Genomic DNA, 22,186 nt, shown 5'->3' with positions numbered 1-22,186 from the left:
CTGCCAAATCATTCTTCACTCCCTTTCCTGTTCTGTTTGTGTATGAGTGTTAATTTGAAAAAGTATCTGGAGTTCCTCACTTAGCAAAAGAAATGGGTCCAACAAGTTTTGCCATCCAAGTTCCCAAGGGGAAAGATATGAGCATCTTCTGTAAGTATAATTCTGGGTAAGAGTACATCGCTAATTGTCTGATTTTAATCTTATTAATGACATTTCTGATGTCAATTTCACTATACTCAACTTTCAGAAACTATTGCTATTTAGATAATATGTGGGAGGTTTTAGTAGTAGTAGTAGTAGTAGTAGTAGTAGTAGAGAAGCAGAGAGCACAGAATAACAAGCGACAGAGAGAAAATACTGTTTGATATTATCCATTTCCAACGAAAGAAACGTATGTTAGATAAAAATGTCTTTTTATCTAACAGATGACGGATCAACTATTTGGTGGATTTGAGTAATTCAGTATTTGTTCACCAGCATACCTAGTCGCTGATGTTATTGGATTTAGAGAAGAGGAAATGTAAAAATCTTTTGCAAGTTGCTATTAAACAAGCACGCTTTAAATTTATTATTGTTGTTTTAATTTGTAAAAGTACATAAAGGAGACTGAGTACTGTACAAAAATCCCAGCTCACAAGAAAACAGTCTTAAAAAAACCAAAACCCCAAAAAGTATTTCCAGTGCAAGATTTTAAAATAATATTCCGCCAAGTTGAATTTCAGAAAGCAAAAGGTGTGGGAGGACAGGGAGGGGGAGCTTGAACTTGTTGAGGAAAGCTCGGTTTTGACTCTTAAATATTGTTGTTGTTTAGTCGTTTAGTCGTGTCCGACTCTTCGTGACCCCATGGACCATAGCACGCCAGGCACTCCTGTCTTGCACTGCCTCCCGCAGTTTGGTCAAACTCATGTTCGTAGCTTCGAGAACACTATCCAACCATCTTGTCCTCTGTCGTCCCCTTCTCCTAGTGCCCTCAATCTTTCCCAACATCAGGGTCTTTTCCAAGGATTCTTCTCTTCTCATGAGGTGGCCAAAGTATTGGAGCCTCAGCTTCACGATCCGTCCTTCCAGGGAGCACTCAGGGCTGATTTCCTTAAGAATGGATAGGTTTGATCTTCTTGCAGTCCATGGGACTCTCAAGAGTCTCCTCCAGCACCATAATTCAAAAGCATCAATTCTTCGGCGATCAGCCTTCTTTATGGTCCAACTCTCACTTCCATACATCACTACTGGGAAAACCATAGCTTTAACTATACGGACCTTTGTCGGCAAGGTGATGTCTCTGCTTTTTAAGATGCTGTCTAGGTTTGTCATTGCTTTTCTCCCAAGAAGCAGGCGTCTTTTAATTTCGTGACTGCTGTCACCATCTGCAGTGATCAAGGAGCCCAAGAAAGTAAAATCTCTCACTGCCTCCATTTCTTCCCCTTCTATTTGCCAGGAGGTGATGGGACCAGTGGCCATGATCTTGGTTTTTTTGATGTTGAGCTTCAGACCATATTTTGCGCTCTCCTCTTTCACCCTCATTAAAAGGTTCTTTAATTCCTCCTCGCTTTCTGCCATCAAGGTTGTGTCATCTGCATATCTGAGGTTGTTGATATTTCTTCCAGCAATCTTAATTCCGGCTTGGGATTCATCTAGTCCAGCCTTTCGCATGATGAATTCTGCATATAAGTTAAATAAGCAGGGAGACAATATACAACCTTGTCGTACTCCTTTCCCAATTTTGAACCAATCAGTTGTTCCATATCCAGTTCTAACTGTAGCTTCTTGTCCCACATAGAGATTTCTCAGGAGACAGATGAGGTGATCAGGCACTCCCATTTCTTTAAGAACTTGCCATAGTTTGCTGTGGTCGACACAGTCAAAGGCTTTTGCATAGTCAATGAAGCAGAAGTAGACGTTTTTCTGGAACTCTCTAGCTTTCTCCATAATCCAGCGCATGTTTGCTATTTGGTCTCTGGTTCCTCTGCCCTTTCGAAATCCAGCTTGCACTTCTGGGAGTTCTCGGTCCACATACTGCCTAAGCCTGCCTTGTAGAATTTTAAGCATAACCTTGCTAGCGTGTGAAATGAGCGCAATTGTGCGGTAGTTGGAGCATTCTTTGGCACTGCCCTTCTTTGGAATTGGGATGTAGACTGATCTTCTCCAATCCTCTGGCCATTGCTGAGTTTTCCAAACTTGCTGGCATATTGGGTGTAGCACCTTAACAGCATCATCTTTTAAAATTTTAAACAGTTCAGCTGGAATATCATCACTTCCACTGGCCTTGTTATTAGCAATGCTTTCTAAGGCCCATTTGACTTCACTCTCCAAGATGTCTGGCTCAAGGTCAGCAACCACACTACCTGAGGTGTACGAGACCTCCATATCTTTCTGGTATAATTCCTCTGTGTATTCTTGCCACCTCTTCTTGATGTCTTCTGCTTCTGTTAGGTCCTTACCACTTTTGTCCTTGATTATGGTAATCTTTGTACGAAATGTTCCTTTCATATCTCCAATTTTCTTGAACAGATCTCTGGTTTTCCCCATTCTATTGTTTTCCTCTATTTCTTTGCATTGCTCATTTAAGAAGACCCTCTTGTCTCTCCTTGCTGTTTTTTGGAAATCTGCATTCAGTTTCCTGTATCTTTCCCTATCTCCCTTGCATTTTGCTTGCCTCCTCTCCTCCGCTATTTGTAAGGCCTCGTTGGACAGCCATTTTGCTTTCTTGCATTTCCTTTTCCTTGGGATGGTTTTCATTGCTGCCTCCTGTATAATGTTACGAGCCTCCATCCATAGTTCTTCAGGCACTCTGTCCACCAAATCTAAATCCTTAAACCTGTTCCTCACTTCCACTGTGTATTCATAAGGGATTTGATTCAGATTGTATCTTACTGGCCCAGTGGTTTTTCCTACTTTCTTCAGTTTAAGCTGGAATTTTGCTATAAGAAGCTGATGATCTGAGTTACAGTCAGCTCCAGGTCTTGTTTTTGCTGACTGTATGGAGCTTCTCCATCTTTGGCTGCAGAGAATATAATCAATCTGATTTCGATGCTGTCCATTTGGTGATATCCATGTGTAGAGTCGTCTCTTGTGTTGTTGGAATAGAGTGTTTGTGATGACCAGCTTGTTCTCTTGACAGAACTCTATTAGCCTTTGCCCTGCTTCATTTTGAACTCCAAGGCCAAACTTGCCAGTTGTTTTGACTCTTAAATATTACCTGTGGGATTTTGCTGTTGTGCAAACCCCCACTTATTTCAGTGGAACTGATGCAGGAAAGCCTTGCACCCAACTAATAGTGCATGTCTGCAATGTGAATAGCTGTGTGTCAATCCGAACTTTTGCTATGGTTTTACTACTGTACTGCTGTAGTCCTTGCATGAGTAAAATATCCTTGCTGCGTGAGTAAAAAAAGACTGTCATAACTTAATGTGACATGAGATCTTATCTCATGAATAAAAATCTGCACAGGTCATCCAGTTCCTAGTAAAAGCTGATCGACACCTGCTGCACAGACAAAAGCAGACAAGGAGAACCAGTTTAGTCTTTGCTCACTAGGCTAATATTCTTTCAACTTCTACTTAAGCAGACGAAGCAAAATGGGAAATAGGCAGAAAGGAACAACACAACAATAGAGCTGTTGGAATTACAGGAACTGCTCATCTCAAAGTCCCTTCTCCATTAGAATGCATTGGCTAAAATTAGTACAGTACAGAAACCCTAGGTTTCTCTCCGAAGCTCCAACAAGGAACTTACTCAGCACTCTCAAGGAACCAACACATGCCTCTCCTTAAGGACACGCATTCCCTTCCCCCTCCATCGCTTACCTTGTCATAAGTTTGGGTTCTGTAGCAAAATGGTCACACTCACTTTCCGTAGGCATTTGAGAATAGTTATGGATTATTTCACTCTTGAGACCAATGTGTGTATATACAGTAGGATTTGCTGCCTGCTTAGATTTTAATTTTGCTGTGCAAAGCTGCATTTATATATCCTGTCCCAGGTGTGCCAACTCTAGGGGGCTGAGGTGTCATGGGAGTTGTAAGCCAGCCACATTTGGAGAGCACCAGACTGGGGGAAACGGATCTATTGCGTGTGGCTCTAGTTGCATTTCAGTAGTGTAGATTTTATTTTGTTTAATTACTTGTTGGTTTTGGCCTCATAGCCCCACCTAACCTTGCCCATTTGACACTACTTCCCAGTCGTACAGCGTGGAAGCACAGGGGGTACAAAATTGTTTGGAGCACAAAATTTCAACATACAGCTGTGCACTTCCATTGCTGGGCTCCATTGAAAATGGCTTCTCCATGCAAACCAGGAAATGTCCTCGCCACCAGACAACAGAACAACTCTTATCTCTGCAGCTGCAATCTCTTGTGTGACATGGACGCCCTTAGGCAATTGAATGTGCATGCGTACTCCGTCTGTTTACCTCCCACCTGAATTATATGTGGGTTCAAGCAAGACCCAAGGCAGTGATTCAACTTAAAGGCTTTATTGAACATGATCAGCTTTCTAAACCCCAAAGCTGTGAATCATAATTTGGAGCTTAAGAGCCAATGCCAGTAGCCCAAACCCTGATATTGCTATGTGATTGGATATCATGTATTGAATCAGAACACAGGGGCTCAGAATCCTTAATCCAGACTCAAGCCCAGGCGAACACAGACCAATGAATACCTGATACTACCCATCCCTCTGCGCAGCTCTGAGCTCTGGCAACCCACGGTACACCATTGCTACTTCCTCCAGATTTTGCCCACGACGAAGCCACGACAAAGTGACATTCTGAAATCCCTCAAGGCATGTGCAAAGTGCATTTCTTTTGCCATCTGCGTCCCGTTTGTATATGCTTAGAGTTAAAAGAGCTCAAGGAGGGTTTTTTCCTCCCTCTCTCATAATAGCAGAACTTGGGACAATCCCATGAAGCCAAAGATTGGAAGTTTCAGGAAAGAGAAATAAAAACACTTCTTTGCATAAGAACGTACGGTAGTTAAACTGTGGAATTCACTTCCACAGGACAGAATGGTGGCTTTAAAAGAGGATTAGACAAATGCATGAATGATAAGGCTATCAGTGGATATTAGGCATGATAGAAATGTCGGAGGCAGTATGCTTCTGAATACCAGGTCCTGGGAATCACAAGTGCGGAGACCACTGTTGCATTCAGGTCCTGCTTGCCGGTTTCCCACAGGCATCTAGTTGGGCACTGTGAGAATAGGATGCTGGACTAGAATGGGCTGTCACCTGATTCAGCAGCACTTTGGCTAGGCTGGGGTGAAGGTAGCTAATGAGTTTCACACCAGGGTGGAAAGCCCAGACAGATTATTCAGCTATAGCAGGAGGCACAAAATAGGTTAACATTTGCGCAACTCCTCGGATGGGGTCAATACTTATAAGGTCCCAATACATCATTACATGTGACGAACGCATGATCACGTTAATAATAATAATAATAATAATAATAATAATAATAATAATAATAATAAATTTATTATTTATACCCCGCCCATCTGGCTGGGTTTCCCCAGCCACTCTGGGCAGCTTCCAACATACTGTTGGCTACATACACACATGATCATAGAAATACAGAAATGATTGGATGATTTGCATGTAGTAAAAGGTAAAGGGACCCCTGACCACTAGGTCCAGTCGTGGACGACTCTGGGGTTGCGGCACTCATCTCGCTTTATTGGCCGAGAGAGCCAGCGTACAGCTTCCGGGTCATGTGGCCGGCATGACTAAGCCGCTTCTGGCAAACCAGAGCAGCGCACGGAAACGCCGTTTACCTTCCCACCTATTTATCTACTTGCACTTTGAAGTGCTTTCGAACTGCTAGGTTGGCAGGAGCAGGGACCGAGCAACGGGAGCTCACCCCGTCGCGGGGGTTCGAACTGCTGACCTTCTGATCGGCAAGCCCTAGGCTCAGTGGTTTAACCCACAGCGCTGCATCGTAGAAATCACAGAAATACATCATAGAAATCATGATCATAGAAATACAGAAATGATTGGCTGATTTGCATGTAGTAGTAATTAATATTATTATTAATAATAATATCCCACCCATCTGGTTGGGTTGCCCCAGCCGCTCCGGGCAGCTCTGGGCAGCCGCTCCGGCGGGAAGGTAAACAGTGTTTCCGTGCGCTGCTCTGGTTTACCAGAAGCGGCTTTGTCATGCTGGCCACATGACCCGGAAGCTGTCCACGGACAAACACTGGCTCCCTCGGCCTATAGAGCGAGATGAGTGCCGCAACCCCAGAGTCGGACACGACTGGACCTGATGGTCAGGGGCCCCTTTACCTTTACCTTGGATATCCCACCCATCTGGTTGGGTTGCCCCAGCCGCTCTCGGCAGCTTCCCACACATATAAACACACTGACGGGTGGTATGGGGATGGAGGTGAGGATGGCAGTGAGGACACAACGGTTCAGGACCACTAGCAGAAGCAATCTGGTGCTTCCATGGTGCAACGCCTTATTGCTTGATAGCATCAAGCTCAGTCGTGGGTAGCAAAGGGGAAAGTTTTGCAATCACTCTTCAGTTAGAGCTTTAGTTCCTTAAAAAGCAGGTTCTAACAGGGTCTGCGGTCAAACTTGGCTTCTGCCCCCCACTCCAGAACAATGTCTTTAGACAATGACAGGAATCTCCCAACCACAAAGCCTGTTGAAAGGGGACAGTTGGAGGATGGATTGAGGTAGAATCCCGACAAAACAGAAGTACTGTTTCTGGGGGGCAGGGAGGGCAGTGTGGGGGACTCCCTGGTTCTGAATGCACTAACTGTGCCCCTGAAGGACCAGGTGCGCAGCCTGTGGGCCATTTTGGACTCACAGCTGTCCATGGAGGCCCAGGTCAATTCTGTGTCCAGGGTAGCTGTCTACCAGCTCCATCTGGTACGCCAGCTGAGACCCTACCTGCCTGTGCACTATCTCACCAGAATGGTACGTGCCCTGGTTATCTTGCACCTGGACTACTGCAATGCGCTCTACATGGGGCTACGTTTGAAGGCGACTCAGAAACTACAACTGATCCAACAACTGCAGCAGCTACACAGGTGACTTGGAGCAGCCGCCTGGTCCATATAACACCGGTCCTAAAGGATCTACACTGGCTCCCAGTGTTGTTCCAAGCACAATTCAAAGTGTTGGTGCTGACCTTTAAAGCCCTAAATGGCCTCAGCCCAGTATAACCGAAGGAGTGTCTCCACCCCCATCATTCTGCCCGGACACTGAGGTCCAGCTTCAAGGGCCTTCTGGCGGTTCCCTCACTGCAAGAAGTTACAGGGAACCAGACAGAGGGCCTTCTTGGTAGTGGCACCTGCCCTGTGGAACGCTCTCCCAAATGATGTCAAGGTGATAAAGAACTAAACAACTTTGAGAAGAAATCTGAAGGCAGCCCCGCATGGGGGAAAAAATAATGTTCGATGTTTTGTTATGTTGTTTTATTTGTTGGAAGCCACCCAGATATTATTATTATTATTATTATTATTATCATCATCATCATCACCATCATCATCATCACCACCACCACCACCACCACAGTTTGGCTTTTGTTTTAACAAACATCACATGTGAGCTAAATAAAGGTAAAGGGACCCCTGACCATTAGGTCCAGTTGTGACCGACTCTGGGGTTGCACGCTCATCTCGCATTATTGGCCGAGGGAGCTGGCATATAGCTTCCAGGTCATGTGGCCAGCATGACAAAGCCGCTTCTGGCAAACCAGAGCAGCACATGGAAACGCCGTTTACCTTCCCGCTGTAGCGGTTCCTATTTATCTACTTGCACTTGACATGCTTTCGAACTGCTAGGTTGGCAGGAGCTGGGACCAAACAACGGGAGCTCACCCCGTCGCGAGGATTCGAACCGCCGACCTTCTGATCGGCAAGTCCTAGGCTCTGTGGTTTAACCCACAGTGCCACCCGCGAGTTAAATAGGTAGTGCTAAATATGTCATGTCATTTGCAAGCAGAATCTAACTGGACAGAAACAACTAGTTGGGGGAAAGCAATCATGACTATACTTAGGATTCAAGCACTGCCCCTGTCAGAATTTTGAGAACACCCCAATTTTGTTTTGAAACCTTTAATGATGGTGTCATTAAACACCCCTCCCATGCCATTGCTAAATCTTATCTGACAACACCAATTCATTTTTCCTGTTGTAATATATAACTGGTAGGCAGTTTGCAGCCAACACACCCAAGGTTCAGCCACTTGACCCTTGAATGTGTTTCTTCTGCTATGTACACTTCACACTTGGCCAGTCTTGGGAGAGGCTTGTAAACACCTAAGAACGTCAGAAGAGCTTGCTGGATCAGGCAAATGGCCCACCTAGCCCAGCATCCTGTTCCCCCCAACAGCCACCCAGCATAGCTGCCAAGTTATCCCTTTTTTTAAGGGATTTTCCCTTATGCTGAATAGGCTTCCTCGCGAGAAAAGGGAAAACTTGGCAGCTATGCCACCCAGATGAGACACTTCCCTCCTGCCATTTGTGCCTCTAACCAAAGGGACATGGATTGAGCGTGGATGGCAGAATGTGGACAAACAGGAACATGCAGACTAATATATTTATTCTATCCATTTGTGTATTTTGCATTCCAGTTCTTTCGGCATTGCTATTCTTTTCCACCCTGCGAAGCTGCTACACAGATGATCCTAGTCCGCTGGAAAAGTGCTTCCAGGATGCCGAGTATGAGAATTATCTAGAGATAGCCAAGAACGGGCTGGGCAATGCATCGCACCCAAGACATGTGCTGATCGTGGGAGCAGGCATGGCAGGCCTCAGCGCAGCCTACACTCTCACAGAAGCTGGACACCAGGTAAGGGGTCTTTTAGTCCTCACTAGGGAGCTGTGTCCCTAAGGACCTGTGTCCTCACTAGGACGTGGGTGGCGCTGTGGGTTAAGCCAGAGAGCCTAGGGCTTGCCGATCGGAAGGTCAGCGGTTTGAATCCCCGCAACAGGGTGAGCTCCCGTTGCTTGGTCCCAGCTCCTACCCACCTAGCAGTTCGAAAGCATGTCAAAGTGCAAGTAGATAAATAGGGACCGCTACAGCGGGAAGGTAAACACCGTTTCCGTGTGCTGCTCTGGTTCGCCAGAAGTGGCTTTGTCATGCTGGCCACATGACCTGGAAGCTGTACGCCGGCTCCCTCGGCCAATAACGAGAGATGAGCACCGCAACCCCAGAGTCAGTCACAACTGGACCTAATGGTCAGGGGTCCCTTTACCTTTACCTAGGGACCTGTGTATTGTTTGCACAAAGTCTGCAGGGAGGTTAAACCACTGTGGCTCTTTGCCGGGTATTCATTTTTTACTTTGCGGGGAGGTTAGGTGTTGAATCAAAGGAAGTGTTATTCCACACTTCACAGAGCATTCTTCCCCTTTTCTTCTCACAAAGAGTCTGATCAAGGAGGTGGGGGTTAAGGTTTGGTATTCGAGGGCACCAAATCAGTTTTAATCATGCAACCTGGCTTGGCAATCTGAGTTTGGTGGTATGTGATGGAGTCCCACCCAAAAATACCATGAATCTTTTTGGCCGCAGCAGATCTCACAAGGGCAGCCATTTAGCATGGCACAGATGTTACCTGGTAGCATAGCTGCCAAGTCTCCTGTATTCCCCGGGAAATCCCCGTTTTTCCAGCTGTTCCTAGCTGAAAAAACAGATTTTTTTGTTTTTTCCTGGTATATTCTGGCGCGGCGGCCATTTTGGAACTGGGCGGAGCATGCTCAGAAGCGACTTTTGATGCTGCTCTGCCCAGTTCCAAAATGGCTGCAGTGCGACTTCTGGCGCGGTGGCCATTTTGGAACTGGGCAAAGCAGCATCAAAAGTCACTTCTGAGCATGCTCCGCCCAGTTCCAAAATGGCGGCAGCGCTACTTCCAGTCTGCTACTTCCGCCCGGTCCCTTATTTCTCCGACAGCAACTTGGCAGGTATGTCTGGTAGTTGGGGAAACTAGGCCGAAAAAGGTGGGGAAGCGTAAGGAGCTGCCGTAGTCCTGTGCTGCCAGCCACAGCAGAGCTCAGTAGAGAGAGAAGCCAGCCAACCAGTCGAGTCTCAGGGGGGTACTTGCCTGGAGCCAGAGGCCGTATGCAAGGTTCAGTCCAGTCAGGAGTATCTGAGTTCATGAAATCAGATGACCCAGGGGTCAAGAAAGCGGAAGGTCCAAGGTCACAAGAAGCAGCAAGGTCTGGCCAGGAACGACAAAATTTTTTTCTAGCAACTGACTGAGGCAGGAAACCCTACTTAAGAAAGCTGGAGCCAGCTGGTTCTCCTCAGGAGCAAGAAGGCTGATCAGCAGTGGGTGGAGTCACTCTGCCTTCTGCTCCTTCAGGCTGCTGCTCAGCAGGTGAAGCCGACTCCTGGCCCATGACAGGAGCAACAGGTGAAATCAGAATCATAGAATCATAGAGTTGGAAGGGACCCTGTGGGTCTTCAAGTCCAGGCCCCTGCAATGCAAGAATCTCAGCTAAAACATCCATGACAGAGGGCCATCCAATCTCTGCTTCAAAACCTCCAAGGAAGGCAAATCCACAACCACTGGAGGGTTGAAACTGAACATCGGACCCTTGTAAATCAGCCCCGAGAAATGGAGGAACCCATGTGGCCATGCTGATTTATCAGCCGGATGCTGGGTAAGTCTCAACTGCCCTCGAGAATTGTGATGTGGACCATGGAAATCGAGGCAGGCAATTGTAGCATGAATCAGTCGCTGGAGTGATTCAGCAGCAGCTGTCCTGTTTGCCTTCAGGTGACCGTTCTTGAAGCCAGCAACCGCGTGGGGGGACGAGTGGAGACGTATCGAAATGAGCAAGAAGGCTGGTATGCAGATCTGGGGCCCATGCGTTTGCCTCAGGCACACAGGTGAGACGGGAGGTTATTACCACACGCCTTTCACTTGATCTGCTGAGCACGCATAAATCCCGCCTTGCTCATCCGTGACTGGTCTTTCCATGGCCATGTGTCCCAGTGTGCACTTGGCTGTGTGGGAGACAAAAGAGCTGTTGGCCTGTTGCCACGAGGAAGGAAGTGTATGCTGAGTTGAAGACAATGTATGACTTTCTTGGATGTGGCCCACTAGTTGGATAAAATCTTCGCTGCGAGGCCTAAGGCAGTTTGTTTTATGTGAAAGGGACAAAGCTGATGGGAGGAGGAGGAGGAGGAGGAGCACTCATTATTCCTCCCTTCCCCAGGGTGGCAAACGTAGCTCACCTCCCTTTTGCCCCACAATGCACCTGTGAAGAAGATAAAAGTTGAGAGATAGTGACTATTTGTAAGCGCTGGGCAATGGGAAGCTGCCCAGAGTGGTTGGGGCAACCCAGTCGAATGGGTGTGGTATAATAATAATAATAATAACAACAACAACAACTACTACTACTACAACTAGGTGTTTGGGAAGTGCTGTCCACAGGGCTTACCAAACCTTTTGAGCTATCTCTCCCCACCCCCAGTCTGTTTATATATTCATTAAATACAGTGCTTTTTTTCTGGGGGGGGATGCAGGGGGACGCATAGCCCTAAACATTTTGTGAATCTAAGTTTGGCCTCATTGAGGGGCAGTACTTCAATATGAGTAGGAAAATGAGAGTACCCCTAAATATTTTTTTTGGGGGGGGAGCACTGATTATATATATTTTAGGTGGCAGGTGGATGATTAATATTCTGCAGCCTTTGAAATGTGCTTGTGTGCTCCTGTTTTGACCAATTATACGTGCTTTTATCTTGTGAACTGCCCTGAGATGAAGAGCAGTACAGTCGTACCTTGGGTCTCGACTGCCTTGGCTCCTGAACAAATCGGCTCCTGAACAATCGAAACCCATAGCTGCCAAGTTTTCCCTTTTCTTGCGAGGAAGCCTATTCAGCATAAGGGAAAATCCCTTTAAAAAAGGGATAACTTGGCAGCTATGTCGAAACCTGGAAGTGAGTGTTCCTTTTTCGAATGGTTTCCGGAAGCTGGACCTCTGGTGCAGCTTCCAACTGGCTGCAGGAGCTTCCTGCAGCCAATAAGAAGCCGCGCTTTGGTTTCCGAACGTTTTGGAAGTCAAACGGACTTTTGGAACGGATTCCATTCGACTTCTGTGGTACGACTGTATATAAACCTAGTAAATAATAATAACATAATAATAATCTCTGCTTCTGACTGTGGAAGCACAGCATATCCATCATTGCCAGTAGCAATTGCTAGCCTTGTCCTCCATGGGTTGATCTAACCCTCTTTTAAAGGCATCCAAGCTGGTGGGCAACGCTGCCTCTTGGAAGAGCAAATTCCAGTTTTGACTATGCACTGTTCCCTTCTCATGCCCTAGGATTGTCCGCGAATATGTCAGAAAGTTTGACCTGAGTCTGACGGAATACTTTCCAGAGGATGAGAACGCCTGGTATTTGATTGACAACATCAGGAAGCGAGTTGGGGAGGTCAAGAGGAACCCCAGCCTCTTGAATTACACTGTGGATCCCTCAGAAGAAGGCAGAACCGCTAGTCAGCTGTATGAGGAGTCCCTCCATCGGGTTGGCATACTTTTTGTGCTTCTTTTAATTGGGAAAACCTTCTGTGTCCTGTTCCAAATATTAAGACCGTAGAAGTGGAGAGAACCAAAAGCCCGTCTAGCCAACACACCCTCCTAAAATATATTGTAGAGTTGGGAAAGATTTAAATAAGGGTAACAAAAATGACGCAGGTGGCGCTGTGGGTTAAACCACAGAGCCTAGGGCTTGCTGATCAGAAGGTCAACGGTTCGAATCCCTGCGATGGGGTGAGCTCCCATTGCTTGGTCCCAGCTCCTGCCCACCTAGCTGTTCGAGAGCACCTCAAAGTGCAAGTAGATAAATAGGTACCGCTACAGCGGGAAGGTAAACGGTGTTTCCGTGTGCTGCTCTGGTTCGCCAGAAGCGGCTTTGTCATGCTGGCCACATGACCTGGAAGCTGTACGCCGGCTCCCTCTGCCAATAACATGAGATGAGCGTTGCAACCCCAGAATTGGTCATGACTGGACCTAATGTTCAGGGGTCCCTTTACCTTTAACTAAAATGACCAAGCGACTGGAGCAACTTCTCTATGAGGGAAGGTTATTCATATGAACTCCTTGAGGCTTGCTTCTGAATAGATTGGGGGATTTTTTATTTTTACAAAGTGGAGGCATGAGGATTATGCATAGTATACAGAAAGTGGATGGGGGGTTTTCTCCCTTTTTCATAACACTAGAACTTTGGGATATCCAGTTAAGCTGAAGGTTAGAGGATTTGGGATAGACAAAGAAAGTACTTTTTCAGGCAGCACAGCACATTGTAGTAGTAGTAGTAGTAGTAGTAGTAGTAGTAGTAATTTATTACTTATACCCCGTCCATCTAGCCAGGCCTCCCCAGACACTCTGGGTGGCTCCCAGCAGAATATTAAAAACATAATAAAATATCAGATATTAAAAACTTCCCTGAATGTGGCCGCCTTCAGATGTCTTCTAAAAGTCAGATAGTTGTTTATTTCCTTGACATCTGATGGGAGGGCATTCCACAGGGCGGGTGCCACTACCAAGAAGCCCCTCTGCCTGGTTCCCTGTAACTTCACTTCTTGCAGTGAGGCCCTCGGAGCTGGGCTGAACGATGGGGGGTGGAGAAGCTCCTTCAGGTATACCGGGCTGAGGCCGTTTAGGGCAGGGGTCAGCAAACTTTTTCAGCAGGGGGCCGGTCCACTGTCCCTCAGACCTTGACAAAAATATATATGAATGAATTCCTATGCCCCACAAATAACCCAGATATGCATTTTAAATAATAGGACACATTATGTTCATGTAAAAACACCAGGCAGGCTCCCCAAATAACCCAGAGATGTATTTTAAATAAAATAACACATTCTACTCATGTAAAAACATGCTGATTTCCAGACCGTCTGCGGGCCGGATTTAGAAGGCGATTGGGCCGCATCTGGCCCCCGGGCCTTAGTTTGGGGAACCCCTGGTTTAGGGCTTTAAAGGTCAGCACCAAAACTTCAAATTGTGCTTGGAAACATACTGGGAGCCAATATAGGTAAAATATGAAATGCATTCTGACTTTTTCTTTATGGTCATCCCAGGTTGAAGAAGAGGTGAAGAGGACAAACTGTACCTACGTCCTGGATAAATATGACACCTTCTCAACCAAGGTAAAAAAGAATGACCCACCCACCCCCCATTTCTTTTCTTTTCTTTCTTTGGATGTTACCGTGGCCTTTGGCTAGCGCAATAAAACCCAATAAATTAACAAAACTAGCTAAAGCAATGCCCCAAACTTGCGAAGTGCAAAGTGTTTTTCTGAAACTTTATTGGCGCACTTCTGTTATATTACTAGAATATTACACAAGCCTATAGTACCATGTTTTCCCGAAAATAAGACACTGTTTTATATTTATTTTTCCTCAAGAAGACACACTATGGCTTATTTTCCGGGGGTGTCTTACTCCAGTGGGAAGGGCTTCTTGTGGCTGAGAGCAGCAAGCTGTTGCCAGGAGGTACCGCGTCCAAGTCTTATTTTCGGGGTATGGCTTATATTGCAGAAATGCGTAGAAATCCAGGTAAAGGTAAAGGGACCCCTGACCATTAGGTCCAGTCGTGACCGACTCTGGGGTTGCGGCGCTCATCTTGCGTTATTGGCCGAGGGAGCCGGCGTACAGCTTCCAGGTCATGTGGCCAGCATGACAAAGACACTTCTGGCGAACCAGAGCAGCACACGGAAATGGTGTTTACCTTCCCGCCAGAAGGTATTTATCTACTTGCACTTTGACATGCTTTCGAACTGCTAGGTTGGCAGGAGCAAGGACCGAGCAACAGGAGCTCACCCCATCACGGGGGTTCGAACCGCCGACCTTCTGATCGGCAAGCCCTAGGCTCTGTGGTTCAACCCACAGCGCCACCCAGGGCCGGCTCTAGGTAGGCGGGGCGCTGCACAGCGAAGCCGCGCGGAAACCATGCTGCGCCCTGCGAGGGCGGGGGCTCCGGAGCGATCTCCGCCCCTCAGCGCCAGGACACCCGACCTGCTCGAGACTGCCCTGGCGCCACCCGCTTTCCCGCAATCCTGCTACGACTTATTTTATGGGTATGTCTTATTTTCGGGAAAACAGGGTAGTTACCCAGCTTCCTAGGTATCCCACTGTTATCCGGATGACCAGGCTCCTATTTTATTACCAGGAGGAAATTCCAGGCAGCTTTCAAAGTTATAAGAACAGGTTTATTGATTGTCAGACAAACAATAAGGTGCAGGAGAATAAAGCTTCTCAATCTGCACAAAAACCATGTGCATGTACAGAGTGTGATATACCCTTTCCATATAGCAAAGCTCAGCCTCCTGCCTGTGCTTTTGTGGTGGGCTACATCCTGGAGAAGCAGGAAAAATAACAACTCTTGTGGGGAGCTAAATTTCCTCTTGCAAGTTTGTTCTAACAGGTGCAATGGTTAGATTTTTTGCATAGATCTCTAAAACACTGTGTCTGCATATTTGCTGCACTATTGAGCTGAACATAATATTGTCAGGAAAAGGGCCTACTCACAAGGAGACCCCTGGCAGAGACGCATGCCCGACTGGCATGTTCCCTGTTTCCTGGGCGATCGTTTGGGAGCTTCCGAGCCTTCCTCAGCCCCCGGACGTCCAGTGATTGATGTGGGAGCACATCAACACACTCTTAGCATCTGCAGGTACTTGCACAGTTGCGTAACAGACCACAGAAACTCAGCATTCTGGCTAAGCTAGTTTATTTACACATAAACAGACATGGAGCATGGAACATGGCTCCCTCTCTCTCTAGCATCATACAGCAAAGAAAAAGAACAAAGGAACAACAGTCCCACTTAGGAACACAGTAAGACAAACATCCTGTCTACATCACTTCCCACTCTGTGGAATGAAAACACATACCCAGTCATGTGATAGACAACAAACCCATGACTGACTGCACAGGGGGAATGGATCTCCCAACAAATATTTAGCTGAAATGGAGCTGCATACATAAAATGGAGTCTCTCTGGCTCTGGTTTTGCACTTATGGCTACTTTGGCCTCCCTGGCATGGCTAGGATTGTTCTGGCCCAGCTCAGGCCCAGTGCCTCACCACCGAGATATCCTGGGGAGGGGGGGGCACATAAAGAAGGGCCTCAGGTGATCATTGCAGGGTCCAGGTTGGTTCATATGGTGAGAGGCAGCCCTTGACCCTTTGCAATCCTGAGTCGTTTAAGGTTTTGTAGGTCAGAACCAGCACTTTGAACCACAGAATGATAGAGTTGGAAGAGACCACAAGGGCCATCCAGTCCACCTGCCAAGCAGGAAACACCATCAAAGCATTCTTGACATATGCCTGTCAAGCCTCTGCTTAAAGACCTCCATAGAATCATAGAGTTGGAAGAGATCACAAGGGCCATCCTTTGAATTGGGCCCAGAAACTAATGGGCAGCCAGTGCAGTCAGGCCAAGCCGTCTGGTGCAGGTGAACAAACTGGCTGCCAAATTCTGCACCAGCAAAAGTTTCCAAACTGTCTTCAGAGGCAGTCCCATACATAACACATTGCAGTAATCTAACCTCGAGGTTACCAGAGTGTAGACAGCAGAAGATGGTCTATCCCTGTCCTGATTAGGGGTTCAGCGAGGCCACCAGCCAGAAATGATGGAAGGCACTCCATGCTGCCGAGGCCACCTGAGCCTCAAGCAGGGCCGGATTTAGGTTTGATGAGGCCCTAACTAAGCTACTGAAGGTAATGGGGCCCTTTATATGTCCAGCTGTCCTTTGTCAACAACAAATTGTCGCTATATTTTGTGTTGATTATATGCTATATGGTAATTTATGGACCTCATAGGTATCTAAAGCCATTTGCACATAACAAAATATGTATTTTATCAAAGTAACTGTTGAACCGAAACCACTGTGCTAAAGAATAGGTTTCCCCTGGGGAAAGAAGGAGACCCCTCAGACCTCTGCCTAGGAATCTCAGGACAAACAGAAGGCAGGCATAGGCAAACTCGGCCCTCCAGATGTTTTGAGGCTACAATTCCCATCATCCCTGACCACTGGTCCTGTTAGCAAGGGATGATGGGAGTTGTAGTCCCAAAACATCTGGAGGGCCGAGTTTGCCTATGCCTGCCCTCAGGCTATACGGCTATGTTTACTTACCTGGGGCTGAGAGTAAGCCTCACTGAACTCAGTGAGATAGATATATAGAGGACTGCACTGCAACTTTTTGCCGGATCCAATTCCTTGCTTTCCAGAATAAGTGAATCCCGAAGCCTGAGAACCTCAGGATGTCTGTCTTGTGTACTAGATTCCAAAATCACTTGTTGCTCGGTGGTGTGTTTGCTTAAGCGTCTTTGCTGAGTGCCGTCCTTAAAGGTGGTTATTTTACCCCCCCCCCTTCCCATAACAGCAATATTTAATCAAAGTAGCAAAGCTGAGTCGTGGAGCTGTCGAAATGATTGGGGACTTGCTCAATGAAGATGCTGGCTATTACCAGTCGTTCATTGAAAGTATGAGAGGTGAAGTGATCTTCTCTTCTAGAAGGAGGTAAGTGGAAATACACATTGCAAGGAAATAGGGAGGATTTATTCTTGCTGAAGTAAACAATCTGCTCTTCTTCAGACTAGATAGCCTTTTGGTTCATTTCCAAAACTAGGACCGTCTGTAGGAACGTCTCGGGACCTCAATACCTTAGGAATGCCTCTCCCCATACAAACCGACCCGGACCCTGAGCTTGTAATCGGAGACCTTTCTCTATGTCCCCCGTCCCTCCAAGAGGTTCGGAGGATGGCAACACAAGAACAGGCCTTTTCTGTGGTGGTTCGCCATCTGTGGAATGCTCTCCCCAGAGAGGCTTGCCTGGTGCCATTATCATGGGTGTAGCTAAGGGGGGCAGGGGGCAGAACCCCCCCCCCCAAAAAAATGTATAGCAGCAAGCTGAGGTTCTGCCTCCCCACGCCAACAAAAGGCCTGCCTCCTCAACAAAAGGCCTGCCTGTTGTGTATTGAAGTTCTCACCCTGGCCACCAGGGGTATTGTGTACATAGTTTTCACTCAGGTCCATGTTACAATGTTGTCAGCCGGCTGCCTATAAAAGCAAGCCAGCTGAGCTGTTCAGTTAGTTCTGTTCCAGCTTGCTAATAAAGAACTGCTTGGAGAGATCGCTTGTTGTCTGCTATGTCTACCCACTATTAAACGCTGCCCCATCCCCAACAAAAATCCTGGCTACGCCCGTGGCCATTATTACATATCCTTAGTAGGCACCAAGCAAAAACATTCCTCTTTATTCAGGCCTTCAGCCATTAAATAATCTGTTACTATGATTATTTTATTATGCAGTGCAGTATTATGCTCTGCTTTTTATTATTTTCTTCTTAATCTTGTAAATGGTGTTCTTAATTTTGTACACCGCCCTGGGATCTTTGGATAATGGTTGATATATAAATCAATGTGCTCCTTCTCCCTACAATGAAGCCAACATAAAGATGTAAGAGTCCAGCTGGCTCTTGCCAAAGTTCTATCTAGACCAGATGCCTATAGGAAACCTGCAAGCCAGACCTAAGCTCAATAGCCACAATCCCCACTTGTGATGCCCAGCATGCACAGAATCATAGATTGCAGAGTTGGAAGGGACCCTGAGGATCATCTAGACCAACCCCCTGCAATGCAGGAATGCGCAGCCATCCCTTAAGGGGACTGAACCTGCAACCTCGGAATTATCAGCACCACACACTAACCAGCTCAGCTGTCCCCTTGGATAATATACCGTGGTACCTTGGTTCTCAAATGCCATGGTACTCAAACAACTTGGAACCCAAACACTGCAAGCCCGGAAGTAAGTGTTCCAGTTTGGGAACTTTTTCCAGAAGCCGAATGTGCTCCGTTTTGAGTGTTATGCTTCCATTTTGAGTGCCACACTTCCGTTTTGAGTGCTACGCTGAGGTCTGTCTGTTTTTACTATTTATTTTGCGTTTTATGTGACTGTGTGGAACCCAGTTCAGCTGCTGATTAATTGAGTGACTTCAGTACATTGCTTTCATTTTATGGATCAGTGGTATCATTAGATAGTAAAATTCATGTTAAATTGCTGTTTTAGGGGTTGTTTTTAAAAGTTTGGATTAATCCGTTTTGCATTACTTTCTATGGGAAAGTGCGCCTTGGTTTTGGAACGTTTTGGTTTTGGAACGGACTTCCGGAACGGATTAAGTTTGAGAACCAAGGTACCAATGTTTCCACAATTAATAAAAGCCATTGAATACCTTCCATAAACTTGTCTAATCCTCTTTCAAAGTCATCTGACTTGGTGGCCATCTCCACAGCTTGTGGGAGTGAATTCCAGAGTTTTAACGCTGTGCTGTGTTCAGAAATGCTTCCTTTAGTCTGGGCTGAACTGAGCAACAACTGGGCAACACACAACAGCAATTCCCAGTGTAGCTGAAGAGGGCTCTTCCATCTCCTACCTATCCCTTCATCAGCATTTGTTTTTGCTTTGTTTTGTTTTTTGCAGGTTTGATCAAATCAAGGGAGGCTTTGATCAGCTGCCAATAGCCATTTACAGAAGCATTTCGGAAAGGGTGCATTTCGGTACCAGGGTGGTCAGGCTGGAGCAGGCAGGCGACAGCGTCACCGCTGTTTATCAAACCGCCAACAAAGCACTGTTCAGCGTGACGGCCGATTACGCCGTGGTCACCGCCACCGCCAAGGCCACGAGGCGCATCCATTTTGAGCCGCCCCTGTCGCGTAACAAAAGCCACGCCTTGCGGTCCATCCACTACAGGAGCGCCACCAAAGTCTTCCTCGCTTGTGCCGATAAGTTCTGGGAAGCTGACGGGATCCGCGGTGGGAAGTCCACAACTGATCGCCCGGCCCGATTCGTCTACTACCTGACTCAAAACAGTTCTGGCGGTGTTGGGGTTGTCTTGGCTTGCTACGTCCACAGTGACGACTCCCGTTTCTTTCAGGCCCTCAGCCATGATGACATCATTAGCATCGTCCTGGATGACCTGTCCGCCATCCACCAGCTGCCCAAGGGGTACATCCAGGCTGTGTGCCAGTCCTCTGTAATAAAGAGGTGGAGCTTGGATAAGTATTCCATGGCTGGCTTTGCTGCCTTCACCCCCTACCAGTTTGTCGATTATAGCGAACCTCTCGAGAAGCCAGAAGGCAGGATCCATTTCGCTGGGGAACACACTACCAAAATCCATGGTTGGCTGGACTCCACAATCATGTCAGGGCTGAGGGCAGCAAGAGAAATAAACCTCGCATCTAGGAAGCGGCTGGCCAGGATCAAGCCGAATGACAAAGAGGAACTTTAAACAGGCACTCTGCAAAAGGAGAAAAGGTCGTTTTAAAGGAATATCTTGACATACAGGAGTTTTGAATCGGGACATGTCAAAATATTGCTGCGAGTTTGGGGAGAAGGAAGTACGCTGTATGCGAGATCCTTGGTGTTATGTATTGAAGTTCTCACCCTGGCCACCAGGGGTATTGTGTACATAGTTTTCACTCAGGTCCACGTCAGTTAATTTGGGCAGGAAACCCTGTGCTGTTGTTGTTGTTGTACAATGTTGATAGCCGGCTGCAGACACTGGAGAGACCTGTCAGGAGTAAGCATGAACCAATGGTACCAAATAGTGTGGGAAGCAGCCTTACTAGAAAAATTAACCAATAAGCTGAAAATGACACGGGGACAAATAGAAGAAGATGGCTTCATCCCGGTATGGCTCCCCTTTATCACATACACAGCCCAACAAGACAGTGACAAAAATCCACCAACAGCATACAAATCAATATGGTTAACCTGATCCAAAACACCCACCCACCCCACTCGCACACGAAACAAAGATCACCACAGCCAACCACAAATGAACAACCATACCCTAGGCCAGGCATCCCCAAACTTCAGCCCTCCAGATGTTTTGGACTACAATTCCCATCATCCCTGACCACAGGGCCGCAGTTTGGGGATGCCTGCCCTAGGTCAAGCCCAACATCTCTCACCACCAAAGGAACACAAGCGAACAACAGAGAACCTGCACAAGCGACGCTGACCAAAAAAAACCTCATACTGTATATTAAGTAAAATAGAAACATTGGCACCTGACCCCACCCCCACCCACCTTTCCCCCATCTACCTCTCTTCCCCTTTTCTTCCCAATGTCTCAACAACTGAAACTGATTTGTAAAAATGTTATGAGAGACATTGCACATACTGTATTTCTGTAAATCAAGAAAATCTTTAATAAATAAAATAAAATAAAAGCAAGCCGGCTGAGCTGTTCAGTTCAGCTCCAGCTCACTTATAAAGGACTACTTGGTGAAACCTCTGTGTCGTCTGATATGTCTACTCACTACTTAATTAATACTTCTAACCGCTGGATCCAGGCAGTGTTAAAATATAAGCCAGGGTGGTGGGCCATTAAGAGAACAAAGGAATGGGGGGCTCTGAGCAAGACAGAAAATGTGTAGAGCTCCCTCCCTCAACAAACAAAGCCGGAGTTTTTCAAGTGATTTGACCTAGAAATACGCTGGAGAGAGTCTAAGCAAGGCTTGAAAGCAAGGTTTGATTTCTGTTTGACTCCAAGGCTACGACTCTGAAAGAAACGAGACCCTCTTTGGGTGTCAATGTTGTGAGCCCCTCCATAGTACAGATCTGCAAATAAACCATAGATTATGAAGACACCACCCTGGGTAAGCGCCTCCAACTCCTGGAATCTCTGGGTTCTTGGGGTGGTATGCAACAAAATCTAACAGCATTTCTAGATGGCAGACAAAAATGCAAAAGAAAATTAAAAACCATGATCCAGTGTCAGTGGTACCATGTTGCTGTTTTTCCATTCTGTACAGTATATATTTTCCTTCCTTTCCCGGTTATACTGTGAAGGGGAAACCAGATGGACAGCAAGGCTGGAATTTATAATACAGGGATGCAGAGTGGGGAAATTTACATTTCTCCACACAGAAGGAACTGAAATGGGAGGAATATGGAAATTTGAAAATATTTGTTCATTTATTTTGCCAGCAACATCTCCACTCATTTCTTCTTGTGTAGTTACAGTACAATTGGAAATAATTAATCTTTCAATAAAATAAAAAATAAAAAGCTTCTTTTTTTGCAGAACATAAGCAATTAATGTTATTTCGGGAGTGGCACCCACCCTGTGGAATGCCCTCCCACTAGAGGTCAAAGAGAACAACAATTACCAGACCTTTAGAAGGCATCTCAAGGCAACAGGAAGCTTTTAATGTTTGATG

The 22,186-nt window shown here is 46.6% G+C and overlaps 1 protein-coding gene across 2 annotated transcripts; it reads left to right on the top strand.

Annotated features, from left to right (window-relative positions):
- Positions 1 to 3: 3 nt before the first annotated feature.
- Positions 4 to 21,254, top strand: LOC118080932 (L-amino-acid oxidase). 2 transcript variants are annotated; one of them, XM_035106970.3, is made up of 7 exons: positions 4 to 150; positions 8,576 to 8,793; positions 10,721 to 10,833; positions 12,276 to 12,477; positions 14,036 to 14,104; positions 17,344 to 17,480; positions 19,440 to 21,254. In XM_035106970.3, exons 1-7 carry the CDS (start codon positions 93 to 95, stop codon positions 20,245 to 20,247), a joined length of 1,605 nt encoding a protein of 534 aa, XP_034962861.3. In that variant the 5' UTR covers positions 4 to 92; the 3' UTR covers positions 20,248 to 21,254. The 2 variants fall into 2 exon arrangements, with proteins under 2 accessions (XP_034962861.3, XP_088519461.1); XM_088663335.1 differs by lacking the exon at positions 4 to 150 and adding an exon at positions 4,242 to 4,779.
- The last annotated feature ends 932 nt before the right edge of the window (positions 21,255 to 22,186 follow it).

This window comes from Zootoca vivipara, chromosome 2, assembly GCF_965207765.1.
Source record: "Zootoca vivipara chromosome 2, rZooViv2.hap1.1, whole genome shotgun sequence".
NCBI lineage: Eukaryota > Metazoa > Chordata > Lepidosauria > Squamata > Lacertidae > Zootoca > Zootoca vivipara.
This window is presented reverse-complemented; position numbering and strand designations above follow the sequence as displayed.